The sequence below is a fragment of the Heteronotia binoei genome, chromosome 9, assembly GCF_032191835.1.
Source record: "Heteronotia binoei isolate CCM8104 ecotype False Entrance Well chromosome 9, APGP_CSIRO_Hbin_v1, whole genome shotgun sequence".
NCBI lineage: Eukaryota > Metazoa > Chordata > Lepidosauria > Squamata > Gekkonidae > Heteronotia > Heteronotia binoei.
In genome coordinates this window covers 52,481,955-52,508,997 of record NC_083231.1, presented here as the reverse complement: position 1 = coordinate 52,508,997, position 27,043 = coordinate 52,481,955, and the positions used below count along the sequence as shown (strand labels likewise).

The window sequence follows — 27,043 nt, the reverse complement described above, 5'->3', positions numbered from 1 at the left end:
TCATGGCAGACTTCTTACAGGGTGGTTTGCCATTGCCTTCCCCAGTCATTTACACTTTATCCCCAGCAAGCTGGGTACTCATTTTACCAACCTCAGAAGAATGGAAGGCTGAGTCAACCATGAGCCGGCTACCTAAACTCAGCTTCTGCAAGGATTGAACTCAGGTCATGAGCAGCGCTTGGACTGTTTAGGGGTTTATATATTCAGAGGCTGGTGCTGCTTAAGTAGCATTTATTAATTTAAAATTTAAGAATTAGTCTGGAGTGATCCTGTGTTTCACATCTGATCTAATGCCTATAAATGTCAAAACTATTTGGTGTAGAAGACATCTGTACCAGTCTCATTTCTGCTGCATTGTTATTATTTGCGCCTCTGGAATTAGCACTAACTGAAGGTGAATGTTATTTAGATCTTGATTAGGTAGAGTCTGTTTAAAAGAGTGCTAACTTGGGCTGTTTCCTGGCACCCCTGGGAGCTTGGGGGCAAGGCAAGTCAGCCAGCACTCTGGAAACATCACCTGACCATGACAGCAACACGTCCTGCAGTGTGATTTCTGTTTTCCCCCCTAGACTGAAGGCAAAGGCTGATAGGAGGTTCCAGTTGGTGGAACATTGCCTGCTAGAAGCAGGCATATGACACGCCTAGCTCATAGAGAGCTAGTTTGGTGTAGTGGTTAAGTGTACGACTCTAATCTGGGAAAACCAGATTTGATTCCCCACTCCTCCACTTGCAACTGCTGGAATGGCCTTGGGTCAGCCATAGCTCTTGTAGGAGTTGTCCTTGAAAGGGCAGCTTCTGGGAGAGCTTTCTCGGCCCCACTTTCCTCACAGGGTGTCTGTTGTGTGTGTGTGGGAAGGTAAAGGAGATTATGACCACTCTGAAACTCTGAGATTAAGAGTACAGGGCGGGATATAAATTCAATATCATCATCATGCATGCATTCTCACACACACATTTTTGAAGTTCTGCCAGTGAGTTGGATCTAGCCAACTTTTTTGTTCACTCTAATTTAATTTCCCCTTCTTACTCCAGGATGTGACCCATGTGTTTCTTCTTCCTAGCCAAAAGAGATGATTCTGTTTTCACACTAGCAAAATAGGTGCAAGAATGCATTTACAAAGGATCTGCAGATCTACCTGAACTCCTGTTAAAGAAGTGCTTTGCTACGTGGACCAACAGACCATTTTGCCCCAAAACATTGCTATTTATAGTAATGGACTCTTCAAGCAGTATTAAATTACTACTTGTACACAAATATTCTTGTGACCCATATTATGTCGTGTTGCTTGGTAGCAAGAAGCATCACAAGTCAGTATAGTAGGGAGTAGAGTAATGACCAGGACTCAGTAAAGGGTAAGATGCTGCTCCAGCTGCTTTGGAAGACTGGAATTCCACTATAAATCTCTGAAAAGACCAGTTAGGTGGGAATTTTTTTAAAATATAAAAGGTAGGCCACTCCTACAATAATGTATAAGCTCTGACCATTTGGATAAAAGAAAAATCTGCCATTGACTTGCCCACTGTAGATGGTGGAAGGAGCAAGGAAAAAAATTTACAGACATCTGAGGAAAGGTAAATACTCATTATGTTCCTAGTGCTCTACTTAAATATTTGTCATGGAAAAACAAAGCATGCAGTGTCCCTGAGGGAAGTCTTTACTGTTGCTCATGGGTCCTTTGAGCTGAGGAGGGCATCTTTGTTATGTCCTCAGACAACCTGCTAAGAGGGGAATTGTGGCAAGGCTTCTCTTATCCTGGCTTCTAACCACCAAGCGTGTTATTCCAAGGTGTAGCCGTATTCATCTCTTGCAGCAAAAACAATTGTGCTGCACCACAGACCAGTGCCTCAGCATTGGACTCTGGACCCCAAAAGCTTATGCCACAATTTTTTAGTATTTTGGGCTCCACAAGATTCTCTGTTATTTCTGCCTAAGTGCATCAAGGAGATTTTGCTGCTTGGTTAGTACAAGTTCCCAAACAAGAATAGAAAAGCATTATGTATGTATCAGACTTGTAATTCATGGTGGACTATATCATAATATTCGGAGGCAGGTAATTTTATTAACACACTTTTCCAAGAGCAGGTGTTTTCAAGCTTCATTTAAAATTTGAATCTGCATATGGCATATTGCCCTCAGGCAATATTAGGAGATCTCTTGCTCCCGGTATGTGGTGTCTACAGTCTCAATATCATCATCTCTGATGAAAAACAGAGCAAAAAGATGTCAAAGCCAGGTGCAAGAATTTATGGAAAGGATTGCTGCTGTCATGAAGGGACTCCATCTCAGTCATTTCTGACTCTGGGGTGACATTGCTTTCACAACGTTTTCACGGCAGACTTTTTACGGAGTGGTTTGCCATTGCCTTCTCCAATCATCTACACTTTCCCCCCAGTAAGCTGGGTACTCATTTTACCGACCTCGGAAGGATGGAAGGCTGAGTCAACCTCGAGCCGGCTACTTGAAAACTCAACTTCCACTGGGGATCGAATTCAAGTTGTGAGCAGAGCTTAGGACTGCAGTACTGCAGCTTTAACACTCTGTGCCATGGGGCTCTTCTCAATACGTTAGCTGGCTTTGAAAATGGTGGTTGGGCTGTGACTTCAGCTTGAAATACTTCAGCTGTGTCTTTTCAGGCATTTGTAACTGAATAGATGCTTTATTGGAACAGTGCAGGGTCTGCAGCCAGTAACAGTATGTTAGCTTTGGAGAATGAGATCATTCAGTTGGCAGGAGACAGCAAGCCGTTACTTTGACTATGCGGCTGCAGTGTTTAGATCTTAGAGTGCAACCCTCCCCCTTCCCAATGCAAGAACATTTTATGAAGTGTTTGCTATGTTTCCACTGACAGTTAAATCGGAAATAAGCAGTAGTCAGTTTTGTTGAATTCTTTACTGTTAACATCAGTAATATTATAGAACTGTGTGAATTTTAAGGCAAAATGAATTTTAAGGTACAATTCATCCTGTCACTGAGTAACCTAGCTGAGTTAAACCAGTTAAAAATTGTGGCAAGGGGGAACAGTTCTAGTTCTGGATGTCTGAGGGCCTTTGGAATCTCTCTTACAGTGTCCAGTGAACTTAGAAGTATGTGTTTGTGCTTAGCAGTTAGAGTAGAATTGTCATACTGCTCTGCCTTAGTCTGCACACCTTCCATCCTCTTGGATGATTTAGGGTTGTTCATACTATACTGTAATAAACCATTATTACAGCCCCTTATCTCTGGAGCAGTATAGGGCTAATAATGGACTCCATTGCAGAATTGTATGCTTTAACAAAACTTTGATGATGGTAATAAAATGTATTGCCTGAAAGAGCTGATGTTAGCATTACTGAGATTATATTTGAGGTAAATACTAACAATTAGATACACAGTGAAGATATGTTTTTCTGCTAACACACAGAGGACTTTGCAGTTAACCCCCCCCCCCCAAAATAAAACTTCTTGGATTAAGAAAACAGTTAAGTGTTGGTTCTCTAATGCACGAGGAAGCGGGACCTTTTAAATTAGGGAGCTTGTTTTAAATTATGTACTAAGACCCTTGTAAAGCTTTGTATTCTGTCCTCAGAGACATGGAGCTGCCTTCCCTTCTATTGCTTATAGGCAGGGCTTTTTTGTGTAGAAAAAGCCTATAAGGAACTTATTTGCATATCAGGCCACACACCCTAATGCCAAGCCAGCCAGAACTGCGTTCCTGTGCATTCCTACTCAAAAGAAGCCCTGTTTATAGGTATCTTCATGAGGAAGAACAGACTTGCTTCATTGCCTGGTTGCTCAAGTCTTGTGTACCTCTATAATCTCTCGCCCTTAGGCTTGGCATGTGTGCGTTTAAATGGCTACTGCCATTTTAGGGCTACTGTCCTCCATTTAAGAACTGGGATTGAAAAAACCAAGGCAAAGTGTGGATGCATAAAGTATGTGAGGTTATTCAACATGCATAAAGTGTTTGAGATTATGCAACATCTTATGCACTTGGGGTGTACATTAACGTTAAACATTTTAACCTCACTTTTCTAGCAATTCCCATGCTTTGAGGTATATGAGAAGATTGGTAAGAATTTTAATTCTTCCCTCAAAATGAAGGTGCTTTTAATACTGTAATTTTATTTCTCCAAAGATAGCTGTTCTTGGTAACCATAGTAACACACTTCAAAATGTTCCAGTAAGTCTTCAGACAACGTCCCTTCTGGATTTACTGCTGTTCCTGGATCACGACTTCTATCCTCACAGGGCTATCTTGATGTGATGTGTTGCAGTGAATAAGTTAGTCTTGGGCAGGTTTGTTGGTTTAGGAGTGGTATTCTCACTTAACATGTGTGGTCATGGATGTCACAAGGTTCTTGAACCAATAAATAGGATAACCCCTCACACCATAGGATAGACATACAGTTATAGCATACAAGATGGGGGATACCCAGGTTCACTCTTCTGCTCAGCGGTGAAACTCAGTTGCTGTTTCACTGGATACAATTATTGGATCCAGTGAACACTGCAGTATAAGGCCGATTTTTCCCCTCTGCTATTGCATAGACAAGCAACTACAAGCGAGGATGGACTGCAATGAGGAGGGAGGATGAAATCACCTAATCTCCCTCTTCTGTTAGGATACTTCAACTGATGGAAGAAAAAGGAGTCAGTTTCAGTCTTCCCTTTCCCTGTAGTTTTTCATCAACCCACATGGCTGTTCATCCACTAGTTCCACTGTCCCTAGAATAATCTTTCCTGGATCTCAGAAAGGATAATGGAGTGGAACGTGTGGAAAAATCTGTGGTCCCCCCCAACCATACACACACCTTTGTCAGTTTGTTGAATACAACCTACTGAGTCTTTGTCTCGGCCTGGTCAATCTTGGTTGAATTTAGCCACTGAAGAGGTTAATCTATGACTAAATCAAGACTAAGAACTAAATTATCAGGAGAACTTGTTTCTTTATAATATCAGCTTTCATTTAAATATAAAGTTTCTATGGTTACAGTGGTGGTGTCCTTTTTGGTGTGAAAAAAATCATACCTTGAATATGCTTCAGCCCTCATCAAAGAAGCCATGAGGACCCAAAGCGGCTTGCTTGCCACCTTCCCTCCATGAGCCACTATTGTTGGAGAGGACCTGCTTTTGCCCTGTTAAATCTTGCTTATGATTGGGTGAGTTTCCTAGATAGTCTCAATATTGTAGGATTCAGAATTAATGAACTACAATGCCCAAATACGTGCCAGGATCCATATTAATCTAAAATATTTGCTCTGGGGAAAAGGATTCCATTTGAGACAAGCTCTACACATCCATTGAGTGCATGAAGCTATTGCTGGGTCCTGCATGGTAAAACTGCAGTATTTTAAAGATTAGAGAGAACTTCTGATACGTTTTGTTGATGGAGCCTTTAACTTTTATGGCAGATGATTACTTTTAAAAAGACAGAAAGTTGTGATAAATTCAGTGTTGCATCTAACACTTTGTTTGTTGTCATCCTTTATTCCAGTGACTGAAATCTGTATCCCATGTAATTATTGTTTGTCTACTGTCATATGATTGGATGGGGCAAGAAGAATTATTATGTAATCATCCAATTACCAAACACTCTGCTTTGTGAAGCCGTCAATGAAAAGCATCTTTTGCAGCATTTTTTTCCTCCTTACTAGTTGATGCTAGATTGAAAGCCAAGGCTTTCTTTTTTTTTTTTTTAGGGGGGCGCTGTGCACAGGGAAAATATGAGTTTTCTGAAGCAGTGGGAATGATCAGCAGACAATGGAGAATGCTTTCCTGGGAACTATAGGAGCTCTAAATAAATTTGCAGTTTTGGAAGCACTTAATCTGTAACCTTCCCATTACAACTTCCTTGTACTTGGTAACTGTGGTTTATTAATTGTACAGAGGCTTAAATCGAACTACTTTTCCTAGTGTGTTCCCTGTCCAGATGTATCTTTAACTCTCTTCTTCTGCAAACTATAATCACCCAAGGTATGTTTGCAGAAGAAATTGCCATGCATGTACATCACATGTTATACCATTAGGAAAAAACAGAATTGTATCAGAAGTGTGATGACACAGGGTTACACTTCTGAAAAACAGACAGTGCATCTACTTCATTTATAAATGACATATGTGGGTCTGAAATGTGACCCTAGCATTTAAAATACATGCAAACCCTGTATTTCCCACCCAGAGCTTCTGTGTATTTTAAAGCCTACACTTAAATACTTGTAGATCCCTCCATAACTGATAGTGCCTGTGTCTTTTCTACTGGATTTTAAAATCCTATGAGCAGTCTTCAGTTGCTTCCTGCTGCTACTATTTTGGGATTTTGTGCTGGAAGATACCAGAATCATAGCTAGTGACACAACCTCAGCTCCATATTTGTGAGTCCATATTGAAGATGTGGCGTGAGGCTTTGTCTTCTGCACAGTGCTGGTGCTGGGGCTTCTGCCACCCCAGGCAGAGCCACCCCCCTGCCCCCAACTTCCAGTGGGGTGGGGAGGAGGTGTGGCAGTGGGCTGCTTGGGGCTTGGCTCCAAGCACATTCGCTGCTATTGCTGCCCCCCCCCCCATCCTCGCCTGGGAGGGCTGAGCACAGTTGTGGCTGCCACCCCCTGACTCTGCCCAGCCTTCCCTAGAACTGGGAAGACTGGGCAGGGTCAGGGCAGCAGCAGACACGTTTGGAGCCAGGCTCTGAGCACGTTCACTGCTGCCCTGATCCTGCTCAGCCTTTCCGGAGGTGGAGGCCAGCCGCCTTCGCATTCCCCAGGTCTGTGCTATAAACCTGGGAAATGTGAAAGCAGCCCTGCGGCGTCTGCGCACTATGGTCCTTAGAGCTTGCAAGGCTCCAAGGGGGGTGCTGCGCAGGCGCTGCCTGCTCTCACATCTTTATAGATACAGGGAAAGGGATAGCAGCCCAATGGGTTGTGCGCTCCATGGAGCCTGCTTTCCATTGGGGAAGGCAGGCTCCAAGGAACGCACACGCCACACATGGGGAGAAGGGGCGCCCCTTAGGCAAGGTGGTGTCTGAACTGGCCACCTACTTGGTCGACTCCCATGCGCTGGGCTTGCTTCTGCAGTCCCTTTGTGTGCAGCTGCATTAGATTTTTTTTTGTGAGTGTATAATATGTGGTAGATGCTTCTTGCCTCTTCTTTACCTTCTTCTGTGTACCCATACAGTTTAAGAGACTTCAGCTCTAATTGTGAAACAGGTTGGGTGCTTTCAGACATGCTAAATAATGCAGTTTCCATCCATTTCAGCAATTATTTGCAGGTGGATTTTGCCATTTCACACAGTAAAACCAAGTTGCAAAGTGCACTGAAAATGGATTGCAAGTGCATTATTTAGTCTGTGTGAAAGCACCCAACCATTGTCTCTACTTTTTTAGAATCCCATGAGAATGCTTCCTTGTATAACATGGAACCTGCTGATACCTTTCCTGTTCTTAGAAAATAAGCAGGGCCAGGTAAGGCTTTTGTCCTGAAAGGCCATTGGAGACTAGATTGGCTGTGCAGCTTTTTAAAAATGTTGTTTTGGCAGCAGCTGTCACCATAGCACAAGGGTCACTGTGTACTTAATCAGTGGCAGCCATTTTGTTGCTCATTCTACCTTCTGTGGCAACCATTTTGTGGCTGTGCCCACCGCACTATTTCAGAATTCCAAAGTTGTCACAGATTCAAAAAGGTTAGGGACACCCGCTGCAGTGCTTACCTGTTGTTGGGTTTTGAGGGTATTGTGTATACTGTTTAAAAAGAAGCACACATATGTTTTCCAATGTACATGTTGCACATTTAATCATGGAGACATAACATAATGTTAGCAAAATGGTTCCTGAGTGCTCAGTGACCTTGCACAAGACTTGAATTTGCATTGGTGGGTCAGGATGCCTACAGCTGTTAGCTTGCAATGTGCAGTAACTTTAGAATCTTTTAACACTTTCACTAAATAAGATGGTTAAGGACATAGTAATTTGAAAGCGTTCCTAGAAGAGGAAATAATTATATCTATATTGGTATTTTAAATTAATTTTCAAATTAATAACATCCATGTTGATGAGCCATCGCCAGTGCTCAGCTATATTAAGAATTCTCATCATGTCTACATTAGTAGATTAAAGCATCTCATGTCTCGACAAAATATGAATTATTCAATCCATACATTTATTATAAAATGAGCATTTCATTCTTGCTAAAAAGCCAAAACTTTTAACCTTGATTTAGCAAAATGAATCTATTAAGATGATTTCTGCATTTTTAACAGATCCAATATACCTGCTTTTATGTTTGTTGAAAATATTGTGACAAGCTGTTTCCAGGCTGTAGTTAAAATTAGTCCTCTCTGAGGCAGGATTTCCTGGTATTCATCATCAACTGGGTGCATAAACAGTGCTCCAGCACTGTTTTTATTGTTACTGCACAAGGTATAAAGGATGGTGGTAGTGGCTTTATCTTCATTTTTCTTCCCCTCTCCATTTGTTAGCTCCTTATACAGACTTCAAGGTTTTCTTTAGTTTTGTTTCTTTATATACCACACTAAGCACACCTGCTCAGATACATGTTAGCATGTTAACAGCTGAGTTTATGTATTATGTGGTAGTTCTGTCTACTTATAAGAGAGTACTAGTAACATAGTTCACCCTTTGAAACTATAGTACTCCATTATAATCACCTTGCATAATAAAACTTATTCTTTTTATGATCAGAATTAATTATCTAACAGTGGCCAATTACCTAAATGGTGTTGCCAGTTTAAGCCCTACCACTGGCTAACAAAGCAGCGTGTGACAAAACTGCTTCCCCCCACAATGTCTTTTCATGTTCAATGAGTGTCCAGAATCATCAGGCAAAAGTGGGGGGGGGGGGGGCGCGAGCAGTCACCCAAGCCAGAGCTGTGAACGAGCACTTTCACCTCAAGCACTGTTGCAGAGGCAGTATCAGAAGATGGTATAGAGGGCAACATTAGAGGATTTTGGCATGACCCTTCACTGTGGACCTCTGATGACCTAGCTCTGTGCTTCTAGGTTGAGTTTTCAGAGTAGGTTTTTTTTGCAGGGGGGCTGGTGGTGTGATGGAATGCCTGGTGTGATTGGTATGTTGCTGGTGCAAATGAGATTGGATAATCACTGCGGCTGCTTAATAATTGGATGCTGTATACATTATTGAGGGAAGGCTCTAGGAGGAGTTTAGGTTGTGGGAGGCAGACATTCAGACTTCCTGCCCAACCAGTCTTATCCCAAACTTGGAAATATGGGCAGAAAGACTCAGTGAACCATTTACCTTGCCCTTGGTGTTGTGTAATGCCTGGTCTATAAACAAAATATTTCCTCACTGTGTAATGTAGTGGTGGAGAGCAAGATTGATTTGGTGTACGTGACTGAACTCTGGATGGAGGGAGATCAGATAATGTAACTCTGTTTTGTGACCTCTGTTGAGTACACAGTTCTTCATCAGCACCAAATTGAATGGAAACAGAGTGTTTGTAATTCTCTTTCTCTTTCCTCAGAATTATGGTGCAATTGTTGCCACTTATGATTGTGTATTCCTAGTGCTGAGTTCCAGGCAGACACGGGCTATTTTGCTGATATACCTAGCACAGCATTAGATACCCTATCTGCGCTGGTCTCTGGCATAGTGTTGGAGACCCCACCACCTTCAGAATAATAGTGCTGGTGATTACTATCTATGCTGGGTCTTCTGCGATAGTTCATACTGATAAATTTATGTCTGTCATGACAGCGTGATGTCAGCATAGTGTCAGTCCAACTTTGTTTTTTGCTTAGCATGCCAAGGCACATGTTTAAAGACAAAAACATAAATATTCTGGTAGAAAACGTCGAGAAGCAATGTCACCCCAGAGTAGGAAACGACTGGTGCTTGCACAGGGGACTACCTTTACCTTTTTAGGGGGTTAATTATATAATATGCCATGGTCAGAATACTTTCTCTAGAAGGCACAAATAGCTATGCTACCTCCCCCCTGCAGAGATGGCAGATTATATCCATTAGGATGTTCATATTTGGAAATTGATGGAACCTGTGGGGATTTCAGAGTGCTCTGGATTTTGGGAATCTAAACAGCAACTTTGCAGAAGCCTTTGTGGGGACCTGAAATGCTAAGCTTCTTGGGGCAATAGAAAAGGTTGCTGCTTGATATCATCTTCCTTCCTTGAAAAGGAATTTGGTCCCATTGGTTGCTCTAAAGTTGGGGGAACAAAAGAAATTGGGAGACGTTCGTGGACAACTCAAGCTAGTTCCGACAGAGTATGCTATAGAGTGCATTGGAAGACTATGAGGCCACAATGTGATGATAGTGGCAATGAAACTGTCTTTCTCTACTACCACTGCATCCAACACTGTTCTGTTGGGCAGTTTGGCAATCAATAACTTCAAGTTCTGAGTCCCATAATGATGGGATTTAGCCATGAATTCAACTAAGATGTTGTTGCATGGTTCTTTTCTTGTAAAGTCTCTTAGATGTATTCTGACATGGGTATCAGGATACTCATGCAGTAGAGGTATCTTAAGCACCATCAGTTCCTTGATCATGGATAGTTTTTAGCTGATATTCCTGAATGAATTTCTGGGAGTTATAAAGACCAGAACATATAATTTGGAACACTGACTTCCGTGACTGTTAAAATCATGTAGAGAAATGACACTTCTGTTAATGAAAATTCTTAATGGTTCCCTACCTGAGGAAACCTCTAAAATAGGCTGTAGGAAGAAGCCCAGAGAAATGCATTGGGTCCAACTTTAGACTGGTTTTCAACTGACCTTTTTTTCTGTAAAAGTAATTAAATACATGATGGCAGAGCAATGCTGGGGGGTTTTGGATGTCTTGTCCAGCTTTGGCGCCTTTCAGTTGGTCTTTGGATCCAGGTATTATTATTTGCTCTGGTAGGTGATCTCTGCTTGCAGATGGATAGAGAGAATGAGTCTCTTGCTCAGTCTTTTGACATCATTCAGTGTGGTTGACTATGTGGTGCTGTTTAAATGCAAGGAAACTGGTGTTGGGAATAAGGAGATGGCACTTAAATGCTTCAAGTTCTGTCTATCTGTCCATTTCTGGGCAGCAGCAACAATCACAGGTATGAAGTCTCTAGACTTTTATGAAGCTGCTCCTGTTTTGGGAAATGTCCTTCCTGTGTCTAGCAGCCACTCATGCATTTCCATGGCTTCTGAGTAAAACTGAATGGTACTGAAGAATGTTTGGCAGAGGGATACTAGCAATGTTATTCTGACTAGATTCCCCCCCCCTTGTCATTTTATTATAAATGCTGCATTTTAACTCTTACTGAAAGCAGATTTAGATCCTGTTTCAAGGGAGAAGTGGTATGTAAGAATTTTGAGTAAGTCCGTGGCAATACATGGAAATGCTGGTTTTGAAAAAGAATTAAATGTCTGACACACATCTGAACATCTGAAGCTGCTATTTGCCACTCCCTAATCAGGTTTGTATTTCTTTTTTACCTGTGATGTGTTTGTGTGGGCCAGGGTTATAACTGATCCATGCCAGTTTTTCCATTCAATGTTTGTTCTATTGCTAGGTGATAGTAGCCTGAAAGTCTGATTCTGGAAGAGCAGTTACATACTCTTTGAGTTCAGTGTAAGAGGCATTGTCTGAATACCAGCACTGTTTCCTGTACTATTGTACTGGGGTTTGCTCGTGACTACTTAACTGAAAAGGCCTTTGAGCTGTGTCACTGAAACTGCTCTGGGGCAGCACTTTTCATCAAGCCAGTGCTTCCTGAACTCTGTGTGTGTGTCCCTGAAAACTACAGCTAAAGGAATAGGTGGTAGAAACAATTGTTATTCAAGTGACATGAAAAAAGGATCCCAAATAACTTTCCATGAACAACAGGAATGAGAGCCATAAGGAAGAGAACTGCTCAAACTAAGAAGAGCAAATCGGAAAGGGTTGGCAAGCCTGTGTATCAGGACACCAAACCTAAGGTGTGGTCCAGAAGATTGAATTGATGTGCCCAAGCTGTATTACAATCTTTACGTATTGACATCAGCCAGTAATTAAGGACAAAAAATGAAGCTGGTGTAACTGCAGCTTGAGACACTAGATGTTACTTTAATCCACCTCTGCATTTTTGTGGGTTTTGTTTTTAAATACGGTTTATAGTGTCTCATGTTTTTATTCTTCCAAGCAGCTCAGGGCTGCATAAGTGGTGATTCCTTCCTCTTTGTTTGCCTCATAACCACTCTGTGAGCTAGGCAGGGCTGAGAAGGAGAAACTGGCCCAGAGTTACCCAGTGACGGAGTGAGGAGTTGAGGCCAGGCCTCCCTGGGCATGATCCAGTGTTCTGTTGGCTACACCACACTGGCTAATTCATATTGTTAAAGTAGTTTGGGAGCAAATGGTGGATGGGATGGAAAGAGGGGGAGGCAGTGGAAGAGATAGTCATATTTCACTGGCATACAAAGAGATTTCAAGTCAAATGTACCCTGGTACCCTCTCTATTTTATGCTGGATTCTTGGACGTCAGTAGGATGACATGATTTTCTGAAACTAGCATGGTTTTTTTGGTAGAAAAAGCCCAGCAAGAGCTTATTTGCATATTGGGCCACACCCTCTGACACTAAGCCAGCCAGAACTGCATTCCTCTGTGTTCCTGCTTTAAAAAAGCCCTTCAAGTACCACATAAAATAAGGCAGCAGCTGAGAAGTGGTAAGATGTCTGTAAAGCTCTGTTAGTGTGAATAAAACCAGCCCTCTTGCCTCAGAAAGTGGCATATGTTAAATAACTTAATTCTAGACCAGGGGGTCCCTAGCATTGTTGAACATCTGGGAATTTGAGAACAGGTAGTGATAAGATTTCAACTCACTCTTGCGAAATTCCTGACAATTTGGGGTGGATAGTGTTTGTGGAGGGGAGGGAGCTCAGCAGAGATGTGGTGCTATAGAATCTGCTTTTCAAAGATGCTGTTTGATGAGAACAGTTCTTTGTAGTCTGGAAATCAGTTGTAATTCTGGGAGGACTCCAGGTCCCACTTGGAGGTTGGGAAACCTGGATTGTGACTACAACACTAGAAGGACTGCTGAGGTTGGGGGAGGGGGGAGTCATGAAATAGCTGCTTGGCAACACTGCCTCAGCCGATTCTAAAGATGATTTCGGGGGTGTTGCCTGGGGAAAGTGACATTTCAGGAGGATGTGACATTGTTTCTGGGTAATGTGCTAGGCTGCCTCTTCTAGAGGCTGTGGGCTTTGCCATAGAAACTAGAGGAAATTCCTAGCATCTCACTATGTGGAGATTTTATCTCTCCCCCCCCCCCCACCTCAGTTCCTCAGCGGCAGGAAATTGGAGCTTGGCACAGGTAATTCTCTGACCTAGACATGTAAATGGGATACCTACTGCTGGGGTAGGTATCACACAATGTTAGCAAGAGGTTTCACACTATGTTAGCAAGTGCTAAGCAAACTGTGCTGGAGGAAGTTGTTTCCAAATGGGTGTTTCCCACAGACACAGAGAAGCCCTCCTTGCTGCTCTTAAAGCACCCCTTTCCCCAATGAAGTTTAGGAAAGCTAGCATTGGCTACCTGCATTGAGGGAGAAGCAGGTGGCTACCAGGAAACACATTGGTGGCAATACTCCTTCTAGGCTGTGGAATCTTGTGAGCAAAAATTCTTCTTCATGAGCTACTGGCATTAAAGTTTTGAGCTACTGCATAAATTAATTTTCGTCTGGAGCCATTTTTCCCGAGCTAAGACAAAAATGTGTTAGCTCTCACTAATGAGGCTTAGAGGGAACACTGACTGCTGGGTGCCATAGCACCCATGAAACCATGTTCCATCAGTGTTGTAGGCAAATATATTGTAGCTGTTGAAAATTGAAAGCTAGACTTTGTTGATTAAAGAGGAGAGAGGTTGTGAGGGTCCCTTATGGACTCCCACTGAATTAATTTTTTAATTGGATCTAGAGGCACCTTCTTTTTTTTAAGGCAACTTAAGAAATCTTAGGGTTTGAAGAATAAACTCTATTGACTGCTTTGTAGTTGTAGGGTTGCCAAAATATGTGTTTGTGAGCAGCAGAAATTCAGTATGAGAATCATTTTTAATCACTGTATCTCCTCGTCAGCACAGGTTATACTTTTCAGCTGCTGTTTGTTGCACAGCCATTTAAAGGCATGGCAAATCTGTAGGGGTGGTGGGGTGGGGGAGATCCTTCATAGCTGCCGCACTTCAGAATGGTTCCATTAGTAAATTCCATTGAGTATACTGGGGTATACTTCAAGTAACTATGTGAAAGATCATAGCCATTATCTGCTCTTTGTCATACCTTTGGACTCAAACTTCATTCTCACATCTGGTTATTAACTCTTGTATTTGTATGCTAATTTAAGGCCATTCACTGACTCTACTAATTTTACCAACCGCCTTAATCCAATCTCAACTATAATCTCCCAGTTACTTATGCATCTTGATTCTAACTAGCCATTTCTGGCAACTAACCCTCTTTTCCTGTATGTAATTGGCTGAGGAAATTCTGTTTTGCTGTAGCTGAAGAAGTGTGCTTGTACACCAAAGCTTATACCTTGAATAAAACTTCGTTGTTCTTAAAGGTGCCACTGGGTTTAGACTTTTTTCTGTTGCTTCAGACCAACATGGCTACTTGCCTGAATCTTGGTCATACCTAATTACCAGTGAAAAAGTGTTAATGGTTCTCATGAATCCTGTTTTACAAAACTGGTGTCTGGGATGATTTATTATAAGCCAGAGCTGCTCAGTAGTAGTCAAAGCACTGGTATCTCAATTTAGGGTTGCCAAGTCCCCTTTGCACCCTGGCAGGGGAGTTTTGCGCGTGTGCAAAGCATATGCACAACGCAATGACATCACCCAGAAGTGACATCATCGTGCCGGTGACATCACGTGTTGGCCTTTCTAGGCAATTCCAGGAAAACTCTATGGTTTTCCTGGATGCTCTAGCTGTTTGGGAGGCAAAAACTCTATGGTACCTATTGTACCATAGTTTTCCCTCCCAAATGGCTAGAGTGTCCAGGAAAAAACAGAGTTTTCCCGGAAACACCTAGAGAGGCCAATGTGTGACGTCGCCGACGCGATGACGTCACCTCCAGGTAACGTTGTCACGCCGCAACGTCAGGGGAGGTTCCCCCCTCCAGCCCAATGTGAGCCAGTGAATTGGGAACCTCCCGGGCGGGGGAATCCCCGCCCAGACCAGGGGCTTAGCAGCCCTACTCAACATGGTCAGTTGCTTTAATGATTTTGCCAGTTTAAAACTTTCTGCCTTTGAAACTTCTTCACCATTTTCCCAGTTCTGTTTTTCCTGGAATGATCAGAATACTCAGAGGGTTTATAATGTACTATGATCCATAAACATGGAGTTAGAATACAGCTCAGATCTATTTCCCTCCCCCCCCCCCCCATTTGGTGGAATTTGGGAGAATTCAGAGAAGATGGGTTTTTATTTATTTGTTTGTTTTTGTATGAAGGCTAACTAGAATAAGCAAGGATGCATTAACATTATTGCTAGAATTATAGTAACAGAAACACTGTAAAAACCTAAGCCAAGTATTTATGTGTTTTCGAAGTAACCAGCAATTTGGATTTGTATTCAAAATATTTTTTTTGCCATAGCTGAACTTCTATATATTGGAAATTCTTATAGTTTTATGAGCCATAAACAATAATAATCACTTGAATTTTTTTTATTATATAGAAGGTAAAATAAATGTGTTATGGGTTGCAGTTTTCACTCTGAACTTTGTAATCTCCCCCTTTATTTTCTTTTCCTTTCCTTTGTTTAGCAATATGTTCTGTTGTTGTCTGTATTTTACAATGCAATTCCATGAAAACAGCCCAAAGTTAGATTTGTAATTCACATGAGCTCATTACTTTTGATGTGTCAATAGACTATGAGAAACTGTTAATGTTGCATGATATTTCAAGGGGGTGGGTATGCAGACACATTCTGATCTACTAGCTGTTTGTTCAGGGTGAATTTTGCATCAAGCTGAAGAACTTTTTAATAGCATCGAAATTTAGCAGGATAATGTTAAAATAGCTGATCCTTTTTATTGTGGAATTGTGCATGGTATTGAACTGGTCTAGTGCGGTGTTGCTGTTATGTCTGGTATATGTACAACATAGAATTTGGTTGTGTGAGATGGTTGGGGGATTGTTTGCTTCTGCTCAGTTATTTGGATTTCTAGAGTGTACAGAACATTTATTTACACAAGTGTTTTAGGAAAGGGGTTGGGGGGGAGGTGTAACAGAAGAATATATGCAATATGTGGAGAAGGCTTGGCTTACCCTGGATCAGTTTGTCCTGTTTATAGCTATCAGTGATGATTGCTTATGATTTGTAAGTTGAATCTCCAAGTTCAGGTGCATCCAGCTTGTGAATATCAGATGTTACAGCAAAGCTATGGGTGGGAGGGGCCATGGTTACTTTCATATGTTGCTTGTAATTTTCTCAGAAGCTTCAGTTGGGCCACTGTGAGAAACAGAATGTTGTACTTGATAGACTAGGGGTAACAAAACTTGCTTAATGTAAGAGCCATATAGAATAAACATCACATGTTTAAGAGCCACAAGACATGAACGTCAGATATTGGAAGGAAGGAAAATGGGGGAGGGAGAGGTGGAACGGAAGCAACTTTAAATGCATTCTCCAAGCTGCTGGCTGCCTTGGTTTGGGGAAGTGATTTAATGGGGGGGGAAATGCCTTCTCCAAGCCGGCTGAAGGGACATTGGGGGTTTCAAGAGCCACATAATATGTGTTAGAGCCACATGTGGCTCCCAAACCACAGTTTGGTCACCCCTGTAATAGATTAAGCCAGAGGCAGTTCATATGTTGCCATGGCTCCATCTTTTTGTATACATAAGTTTTTTTTTCTTTGAGAAAAATTCTTTAAAATTGCTGTCATCTTGGTAGAGAGGGAGTTGCTGCTCATCACAAGTGTTTTACAGTGTAATCCCAAGTAGACTTTTATACCTTTCTAAATCCACTTCAATCAATGATCTTAGAGGAGCAGCTCTACATAGGATGGCAGTATTAGCCATGCTTTTGAGAGCTAGTTTTGGGGTTCTCAGTGTATACTCTAAAACATTTCACAAATTCTGAAAGCAGATAATTATCTAATCTTAACATATGAAGCTTCCTTCTACTGAATCAGACCTTTGGTCCATCCAAGTCAGTATTGTCTTCTCAGACGGGCAGCGGCTCTCCAGGGTCTCAAGCAGAGGTTTTTCACACCTATTTGCCTGGACGCTTTTTTGGAGATGCCAGGGATTGAACCTGGGACCTTCTGCTTCCCAAGCAGATGCTCTACCACTGAGCCACCGTCCCTCCCCTATCTTAGATATTGCCTGACTTACTAAAACCTTTGGTAGGGCTAATGGGTTTATGAACTACTTCATATCTTCAATACATGGTTTGCCCAAAATATTTTGGACCGTCTGTGCTTCTGAATTCTTGTCGTGCCAAGCTTTGACTGTTAAAGGGGTCCATGTCAATTTAGATAAATAAGCGAACACTGGAGTTGCCTCATAATTTGGAAAAACAGAAATGTCTTGGCTCTTTTTTTTCTTGTTGATTCAGATGCCTTGGGAAAGGGCTTTAGAATCAGAGTTGGAAGGGATCTCCAGTGTAATTTAATCCACCCTCTTCACAATGCAGGAAATTCACAAATACCTTCCCCCACACACTCCTAATGACCCCTATTCCATGCCCAGAATATGACAAAAAACCTCCAGGACCCCTGGCTTGGAGAAAAATTGCTTTTTGACACCAAATGCCTTTAATGTACTTGAAGATGGTGATCTTATCACCTCTCAGTTGCCTCATTTCCAGGCTAAACATATCCAGCTCCTTTAACCTTTCCTCATAGGACTTGGACTCTGGACCCCTCACCATCTTTGTTGCCCTTGTTCCAGCTTGCCTATATCCTTCTTAAATTGGGGCACCCAAAACTGAACACAATACTCCAGGTGAGGTGAGATCTCCAGTTTGTTGGTTGTCCAGGCAAACTGGTTGGCCACTGTGTGAAACAAGATGCTGGACTAGAAGGACTATTGGTCTGATCTAGCGGGATTCTTCATATGTTCTTATGCCAATAGTAGCTCTTGGCAGGCCCTGATTCTATGTTTCATCAAACTGATTTTTATATGCCCACATAAGTAAGTGAGGTGATTGAAACTTACTCATGAGTAAATATGGATTTTCAGCCTAAAATTGGAAGAATCCTATCATTCACCTGTTGTGGACCTTGGGACAGAATACATTTAGCGGTTGTCATAACCATTGAATGTGATCAGATTCAGTCAACGGTGGCTTCTTCATGGAGGCAGTTCCTTTTTTTTTTCTTTGCAGTGCCAGCAGAGCTCTTCATGCTCTTTCCTTATGCTGTTTTATTTTTGTCATTTCCCCACAACCTATGACAAGTTTTTTGCCGCTTTGTTTTTAATCAGTTGGTCTGTTGCTATAGCGCATTAACTGCTATAGTGATATATCTACTTCCAGTAATTTAAAAATAAAATGATAAAGCCTGTTAGCTGTGTATGTGTGTGTAGAGGGCCCAAGGGGAAATGGCATTTGGATGTGAAATACCTTCCTGTCCTCACATTCCCCAAACTTCCAGGAAAGAACTCTCAAAGGTGGAGCAGGGAAAACCACACTAAAGCCAAGGAAAACCTGGCAGGTTGATACAAGCACAGTGTTGTGTGAAAACGGAAATAAAAACTGCTGTTGTTTGAAGGGGAATGCAGAGCAAAGGCTCCATCTGAAAGCAACCAATGTATACAATGCTGGATTTAGGTGTGTGTGTGGGGGGGGGGACTTTGCTTCAAATTTTAGGGTTGCCAGGTCAGATTCAGGAAATATCTGGGGACTTTGGGGGTGGAGTTGGAGCAAGGCTGTGAGAAGCATGATTGAACTCCAAAGGGAGTTCTGGCCATCACATTTAAAGGGACTGCACACTTTTTAATGCCTTCCCTCCATTTGAAATAATAAAGGATAGGGGCACTTTCTTTTTGAGCTCATAGAATTAGACCCCCTGTTCCAATCTTTTTGAAACTTGGAGGATGTTTTGAGGAGAGGCACCAGGTGTTGTGCTGAAAATTTGATGCCTCTACCTAAAAAAGCAGCTTTTCCAGAGCCCCAGATACCCATGGATCAATTCTCCATTATACCCTATGGCAATCGGTCTCTAAAGGGAATAATGGAGTGTCCAGCAGATATTTCCCTCCCTCCCCTCCAGCTTTCTGATGACCCTGAAGTGGGGAGAGGGACTCTAAATCAGGGGATTCCCTGCTCCCATCTGAGGATTGGCAACCCTATCAAATTTCTCTACAGTCATTCAGTTTGTTGGGTGATCTTGGGCCAGTCACTAACTTTCAGCCTAACGTACTTCACTGTGCTGTTAAAATGGGGGTTGGAAGGGAGAATCTTGCATGCCCTTCTCTGTTCCTGAGAAAAGATGGATACAAATTAAATTCTAAAATAATGTTGAAAATGAAGTGAAATTGCCTTTTGTATGTGCAGAAGACTGTTTATGTACAGAGGAGCTAATATAGCTTCCTGGGGTGCAATTCTGTTGTTTTGGCATGGCCCAACCACACTGCAGAAGAACATCTTTTTTGTGATACTTTTCTGAAATTTTCAGTCAGGCTGTATATACCTCTGAGCCAGAAGGGGAATGGGTGGGACTTACCAGGAGTGGGGGTGGGGGGGTCATCTCAGTCCATGTTGCTGGCACTGTGCAGAATGTAGTGACATCATTGTGTCAGTGACTTCTGAGTGACACTCTGGAATTTGGACAAAACTCTGTGGTAAACTGGCTTCTGCCATTAGGTTTTTGCCCAAATGCCAGAGCATCACCCAGAAGTCACTGGTGTAATGATGTTACATTCTGTATGATACTGGCATTGTGGCCTAAGCTGCCTTCTTTCTACTGTTGAGTACCCCCACACACACACACACACATACACAACAGCCAACTGATAAGTGGCTGGCGGAGAGCAGGGTCTGGCTGCAGGAAACCCCCACCTCCAACAGGGGTCCAGCAACCCTAGCCAGAAGGACAACAAGCATTTCTACTTAACTTTTATAGCTTGTCAGATTTAGAATCCTGATAGATATTTCAAGTCTCATTCTCTCTCTGCATTCTGCTCTTGAGGTCTTGGAACTGCTTCTTGCGTGTCTGTGTACCAGTTCCCAGCTATCAGAGCCTGTTTGTTGGGTTACCTACAATAGTAAAAACACTAGACTGCACAAAATTCTAAAGGGGTTCCCTTCCATTGTGTGTTAATCATTCCCTACTGATAACCTGTGGCATTTGTGACAGGTTCCTGTTTGCCTTGAAAATGATGGTGCTGAGACACAAGGGTTGCTAAGAGTTGTCAGATGACACTTGCTCACATGATACCATTAAGAGGGTGTTGCAGCCAGTTCTAAAACAACTTTGCAACTAAGGAGTCAGTGGGAAAGCAACCTCACTCTATCCAAGGCCATCTGGTTAGGTCTTGTGATCAAATAATTGCTAGCTTCAGAAGCATACCAGGAAGCAAGGTAGTCATAGCTTTTAATAGCTCCTCCACTGAGCGGCTTTAACATGTAGAGCTGGCTGGGTTTTTCTGCTGTGATTTTTAAAACATATTTTCTATGGAACATTTTGTGATTTGTAACAAATATGGTAGATAAAGATACCTTCTGATACCTTGTTGTTGTTTTTTTATCATGCAGCAAGGCCTGCTTCTTTTATGAAGGAGGAGGCCAGTTAAATGCTAACAAGTTTTTTATTAGTATTTCTTATTGTCTGAAGGGAGCTTTTTTGCTAATAATTACTAAGCCATAATGGAGAAAAACGTATTTGGATATCTCATAAAAGCATGCCGGATATTTTGAAGAAACTATGAATGTATCTGACTGAGAACCCATCAGAACTCAACATGTGTGGGGGTACGCCGAAGACTTCAAGCAGTTCAGGAAGCCAGACAGAGAACACAAGGAAAATTCCTGGTTCCCCTAGTGCTCTGGTCAGTAGTTTTTCAAAGCCAAGGTTGAAAAGGTCTAAAAAACTGCGTGGGGTAAAAAACACCAAATGTTTAAACCAAGCTACTGAAGAACTATCAAACAGGTATGAAAGTTTCATTTCCAAAAAGTTTCATTCAAAATATGTATTGGGAACATTGGGAGACCTAATGTTCTACCTCACATAAATGCTAGAAATATAAAAAGAACCATCAGTCTTGATAAGCTGTTCTTTTCCAAATAGGTGGTATTTCAGGATCATTATTCTCAGCTTCTGAATGTATTATTTCTTGGGTGTTACAAAATTATTGGTGGGTTCAAGCTGGGAGGATGGTGAAATATGGTTTCAAATGCAAGCATAAACTTGTCTGGTGCTGTCTTTATCCCTAAGGGCTGCCCCTCTGCTTGTGGGTCTTGAATTTGTCAAATCAGCCAGCAGTAATATAGGGGATATGGTTGGTGTTGTCTTGTGCTACAGCTGCATAAGCTCACTTTTTCTTCTTAATGTACAAAAAGTGTTGCTGCAGTTTTCATCTGTAGAGTTGGATGTTCAGTCATTCTAATTTTGAAAGTGGCTACTTGGGAAACCTATTCAGAATAACCTTTCCCCCCCTTTTTAAAAATGTATAGATTTTTTTTTTGCTTGTAAATTGTGACAACTCATCTCCCATGTTTGTTTCAGTATGTTATCTATAATGTTAACTAATGCAACATAGCTGCTGTGAAGAAAGGAGTTAAATTTACTGTGTTTATCTAGAAGACAACCCTGAACATAAGACAGCCCCCCAACATGCTTACATTCAGAGTTTCTACTGTATATACCTGTAACTTGTACATGAAGTTAAGGTAACTGGGTTTTTCTTGATGACATGCAGAGGGGCGGTATAGATTTTCAGATAATGTATTTTTAAAAGATCATTGATTTCTGCATTGTTTTAAACAAACGCACTATTTATATGTTAGATACAAAAGAATGATGTGCTGTGTAAGAGAATTAAAGTAGGAAGATAATGGCTTTCCTCAAAGCTGTGGCTAATAATAATAAATACTGTACAGAAATATTTTACATTGGCTATGGTTGGATACTGAACTCAATTGACCAGTCAGTTCTTTTGTGAATTCATAAGGGGATATAAGAAATCAAGAGAGATTTTTTTTTACAAAACTTTTTTTATTTAGTTGAGATTTTATAATATCTGTTTTAATAAATCGTTGAATGTAAATCTGTGATCCAGAAACCACTGTGGTTGGAGTTTTTCATTCAATGCTTAACATTGAGGGACGCTCCCCCAATGATGACATAGTTGACATTTGTCCGGTCAGGCTTTCCACCTTTTTCTTTTCTCACATAAGAACATAAAGTTGTTGGCAAATGATTTAGCAGTGTAAGAGCTTAGACTGTGGTTTGGTGGTAGATGTCAAATGTGTTAATGCAACATTTCTTCCAAGCAGTATGAAACTGCAAGCTTGTCTGTCTCCATGAAGCACAATTTTTATACCAACATTCCAAACACAGTTCTCTTTTCCTTCCTCTTTCATACCAAACCTAGTCCAAGAAAGCAAGATGTTTACCATGCTGGTTTGGAGAAAAAAGGAAGAGAAAGATTGTTCAGATAGTACCTTGGAAGAATTGTATGCATGTTATAACTGGGGTTCGGACTAGTCATTCTTTGGGTATGGCAGGTTTTGATCAGGAAAGGCGAATTAGAATGATAGCATTGATGCAATAGTGAAAATGTTTGGAAGTAACATACAAATGGTTGCAAAAGATTCTGGTTTACATCCTTGCTAGGCCATTAAATGCAATGAATGAGGCTCAAAAGGGGTCTTGCAGTTCTGCAAGGGTGCAGCATGGTTGGAATGGGATTCATCTTGGTATCTTCTTTGGGGAAGGTTAGCTTATGTCAAATACTTATTTTTCTACACAAAAGGGGGGGGGGCAGTGAATTAAACTAGGAACTGAGAGACCAAGATGCAAACCCATGCTTTGCTAGGAAACTTGTTGGATGATTATGGACCAGTCACTGTCAGCCTAACCTACCTCACAGGGTTGTTGTGAGGATAAAAATGGACAATCTATGAGCCATGTGTTCTTCCTCGACCTCCTTAGAGGAAAGGCAAGATAAAAAATTACCAAATAAATGATAAACATACATTGCTGCTTCGTGGAACTCTCATGAAATACCAAATACTTTATAATGAGACTTAACATTCATTTTTCAAAGGTTTAAACTGTTGTGTGAGAGCCAAGTATATTAATTCAGTTATCCAACCGAAAAATATGGGAGAACATGCAAATATGCACTTGACAAAATCATTCTGCAGTGTACTTCTAGACAATTGTTTGGAAAAGACAGATTTTTTTTTTCAGAATATAGAGATTGATTTAGTGTAGGAAAGAAGTATATACTTTCATGGGTATAACTGCACACTGTAAACTTCTTTCAAACATGTGGATGTTTGATATTTTAAAATTCTGTGTGATAAATTTGCTGTAAAATCTATGAGATTTGCTCATAGATCTACTCATCTGTTGCACTTTAATAATGTTTAGATTTGGATTTTGAAATGAGAAAGGGATAAATGTTTTATTGACCCTCTGTTCCATTTTCAAAGAAATGGATACTTAGCTTTCTTTTTATCTCATCATGTGCTCTATTGGATAAATGAAAGAGTTTGACTACTGTATGATTTTAAGCTTCTCAGGAGTGCATGTGTTGAAGAAATGTATCTGTTGCTGTATATTCTATGTTCCCCCCAAGATATGTTAAAAGATATGAAAGAAATTCTCTCATTTCAAGCAAACAGGATAAACTGAAGACTGAAAAATGTAACCACACTTCAGCATGGCTATGGGCTTCAGTTTTAAGGAGAGGAATTCTGTACATGGAGGAAAAAATCTCCTACTCCTGTAAAGCATTTTTTGTCAGAGGATAGCAACCAAAAATTTGTTTACCCCTCAGTGTAAACTGGAAAAATCTAGTACTATGTCTATACATTTGTCTTGGAAGTATTTGTTCAAGATATCATTGTTGGATAGTTGGAAATGTGTTGCTTTGGGTTACAGTATCATGTGACAGCACTGTGAAGGAGTCACAGTAGAGCACGTGTTCTAAAGTCAATATAGCCTGCATTGGGTACAGAGGGGTACTGTCATGTGACTCGAGGATAATGGTCTACAAGTGCATGCTTCATGTTTGCAGAGTTTTCGCCTGATGGACTGGGAAAGAATTCTTTTCTTCTTCAGGTGAAATTTAACAATTGGCTGTTCGCTAAATAGATTAAGGTGCTAACTCCAGGGTACACTTCAAGACATTTGAACTTCTACCCCCAAATTTTTAAAAAACTGAGCTCCTTTCTAAAAATACTGAATGTAATAATTGCCCTTCTTGTCTGTCAAGGTGGTATACTGTTAAAACTACCATTGGAAGACTGAACAGTTGTTCATTTATTTGTGGTTTCTTCAAGATAAGAAGTTGTGTTGGTACAACTTACAGGAATGGTTGCATGCCTGCAGTGCATCCAGTAATGTGAGAGCTACTCTGGTTGGGGTTTTGTAACTGCACAGAAAAGCCCTTGGGACCCAGGGCTAATTGTGGCTTCACACGGTACATGTGGGAGTGTTTTCACATTACAAGGAACAGTGCAAGTGCTTTCTCCTACTTTAGCAAGTAGCTGTTACTATAGGAATGCACAATTTAAAGTTATGCAGAACTTATCAGACTGAAAAGAAGCAGCAAGCTTTTCACTTAGCACAATCATCTTCTTAGCATTTTGTTAAAAATGTATATGTATTTTTGAAAAAAAAAAGTTTGATTGACTGTAAGATTTCTGTTCAGCACATTGCTTCTTATACTCAGCTAAGGCCACAGTCGGACATACATTTACATCGGACATAGCCATGGATGCCTGTCGGATTTTAAGTGCACGTCCAGACAGCAACATCTGGGCGTCAGTGAGTCACAGGCAAACCCGTCTTGCCCCAACTTACTTCCAGTCTAATTTGACAGTGCACAAAATCCGATCCAAAATGGTTGTTGATGGGATGTGAATGGATTTTCCATGTCTGATTGACCCTGCATTATTATGCCACTCCAACTGGTGTTCCGGTCATGCCTCATTCGGCACCATTAAAAAAAGCGATGTGTGCGTAAACACATATTTGGCGAAATACAACAGAGGCATGCCGTAACCTTGAGCAGCACTAGAAAAGCATTTCAAACAACCAAAATACCCTTTTATTTTTTTTGGGGGGGGGGGGCGGAATTGAACTTATGGAGTGTCCGAGTCATTGACTAGTCCTCATGAAAAGAAAATAGTCCCTAAGTGGGTGAGCCAATCAGTGCTGATGCTGCTCCTCGTGGTCCTTTGATCCATTTTTATGTGCTTGCGCAAAGGATATTTTTTTTTAAGCCATGCTGTTGGAATGAGATGTCTGATCGTTCAATGACAGGACAAGCGCACAGAAAGATGAGTGACTGTCGGGATGTGTGATCAAACAACTGCATTTAGAATAAGGGTGGACTAAATCAGCACCTCACTGATGGGTTTAATGGCGTGCCTGACCATGGCCAAAGTCACTTTTATCAATGACTTTTTTGTTTGCATTGAGTAAATTTGCTTTTAGGATCAGTCCTGAGACCAGCCAGTGTGCAGGAGAATAACCTGGCTGAGAGAAAAGCTGGCTCCCAAGTGATGCTTGGGAGTGTACCACAGAAAGTCATTTCTGTATACAGCCTCTCCTGGTTTTTTTGAATTAGACCATTCCTGTAAGCCTCACTGATTGATATATTGCTGTCTGCATGAATAAGTTGCACATGTCCATCATTGTATTTTCAATTCACAGCTGGACCTGTTCAGGGTTTGACCTGAATGAAATTCGCTTGATAGTATATCAAGACTGTGAGAGGAGGGGCAGACAGGTCTTATTTGACTCCACAGCAGTCCGCAAGATTGATGAGGCAACTCTTCAGGTATGAAATGTTCACACACTAATAAACTAAACTTCTCTTTGACTGCAGTATCACCACTCCTGAAATATCTTTGTTTATGTTGGTGGAACAGAGCATTGTTGCCAATTAAGAAAAAAGATTAATTGGTGGTCTGCCATTCCTTATGCACTTGAGTAGATGCTTTCCCTGATTCTCCCAAGCTTCCCCCCCCCCCCGCGCAGCTGTTCATAGTCCTTAAGGAGAAACACAAGACAGGCCTGTGTCCAAAGACATTGTTTCCCAGATAGTTGGATCATGCAACAAAACGTAATCTTGACCAACTATTTTTGTGCAATTTAAAAGAAGCAAAAAAATGTACAAGTAGAGCCAATTCCCCACCAGGCTTGGTTTCAGTCCTTGTACGTATAACTGCATGATCATTCATATGGTCCAGTTAATGAATTGTGTTGTAGCTCTTCCTATTGGTGGCCCTGGAGCCAACAGTTCATATAGGCTTCCTCACACACACTCCTTCTCTCCTTGTCAGTAACATGTGTCAAGCACATGACTGCTAACATTTGTTGCTCTTTTCCTAATGACTGTCACATTGGGGATTAAATAAGCACTCCCTACACTAATGTATTACCAAGCAAAATCTCCACAAAAGTAATATTAAAAAGTTGTGAATGTGAAAAGTCCAATCATTCATAGGGCTGGAGAGAGAATCCAACTATGCTTGTGCATTATATCATCAAACACAAAGGTCTTTAATTCAGAAAGAATTGACTTTTAATTCTTTCTCCTTTTATGTGTTTATTCTGATGGTGATGTTGAGCTTGTGTGGTGCTTGGGCTGCTACTTAGAAGGCTCAGGTTCAAGTTCCCATTCTGCCATCTAACCTGCCTCACAAGGCTGCGGCAAACATAAAATGGAGAAGGTGAGAGCTATATATGCTGCCCTGAGCTCCTTGGGAGAGATGCAGGAGAAACCAGGGAATTTTATGTGACAGATACTGCCTTATGGCCACATGCCCCCCTTTTTTCTCCTTCTTGTCCTTTCCTCTCCTTCCCATTTTGCCCAAGTGCTGGGTGATGCATTAGGCTGGTTTTAAATATGTCTTCAGATAAACTCCTCTCCTGTTTATATTTC

At 41.3% G+C, this 27,043-nt stretch overlaps 1 protein-coding gene across 5 annotated transcripts in view; it reads left to right on the top strand.

Annotated features, from left to right (window-relative positions):
• The window catches only part of FNIP2 (folliculin interacting protein 2), a 67,170-nt gene that overhangs the window by 6,685 nt on the left and 33,442 nt on the right, over window positions 1–27,043 (top strand). For 2 of the 5 annotated variants that reach the window (XM_060246586.1, XM_060246587.1), the window contains exon 2: window positions 25,810–25,936. In XM_060246586.1, the coding sequence (XP_060102569.1) occupies window positions 25,810–25,936 (127 nt within the window). Of the gene's footprint in view, window positions 1–20,772; window positions 21,070–25,805; window positions 25,937–27,043 lie in introns of those variants that run through there. The other 3 variants (XM_060246584.1, XM_060246585.1, XM_060246588.1) reach the window with 3 other exon arrangements.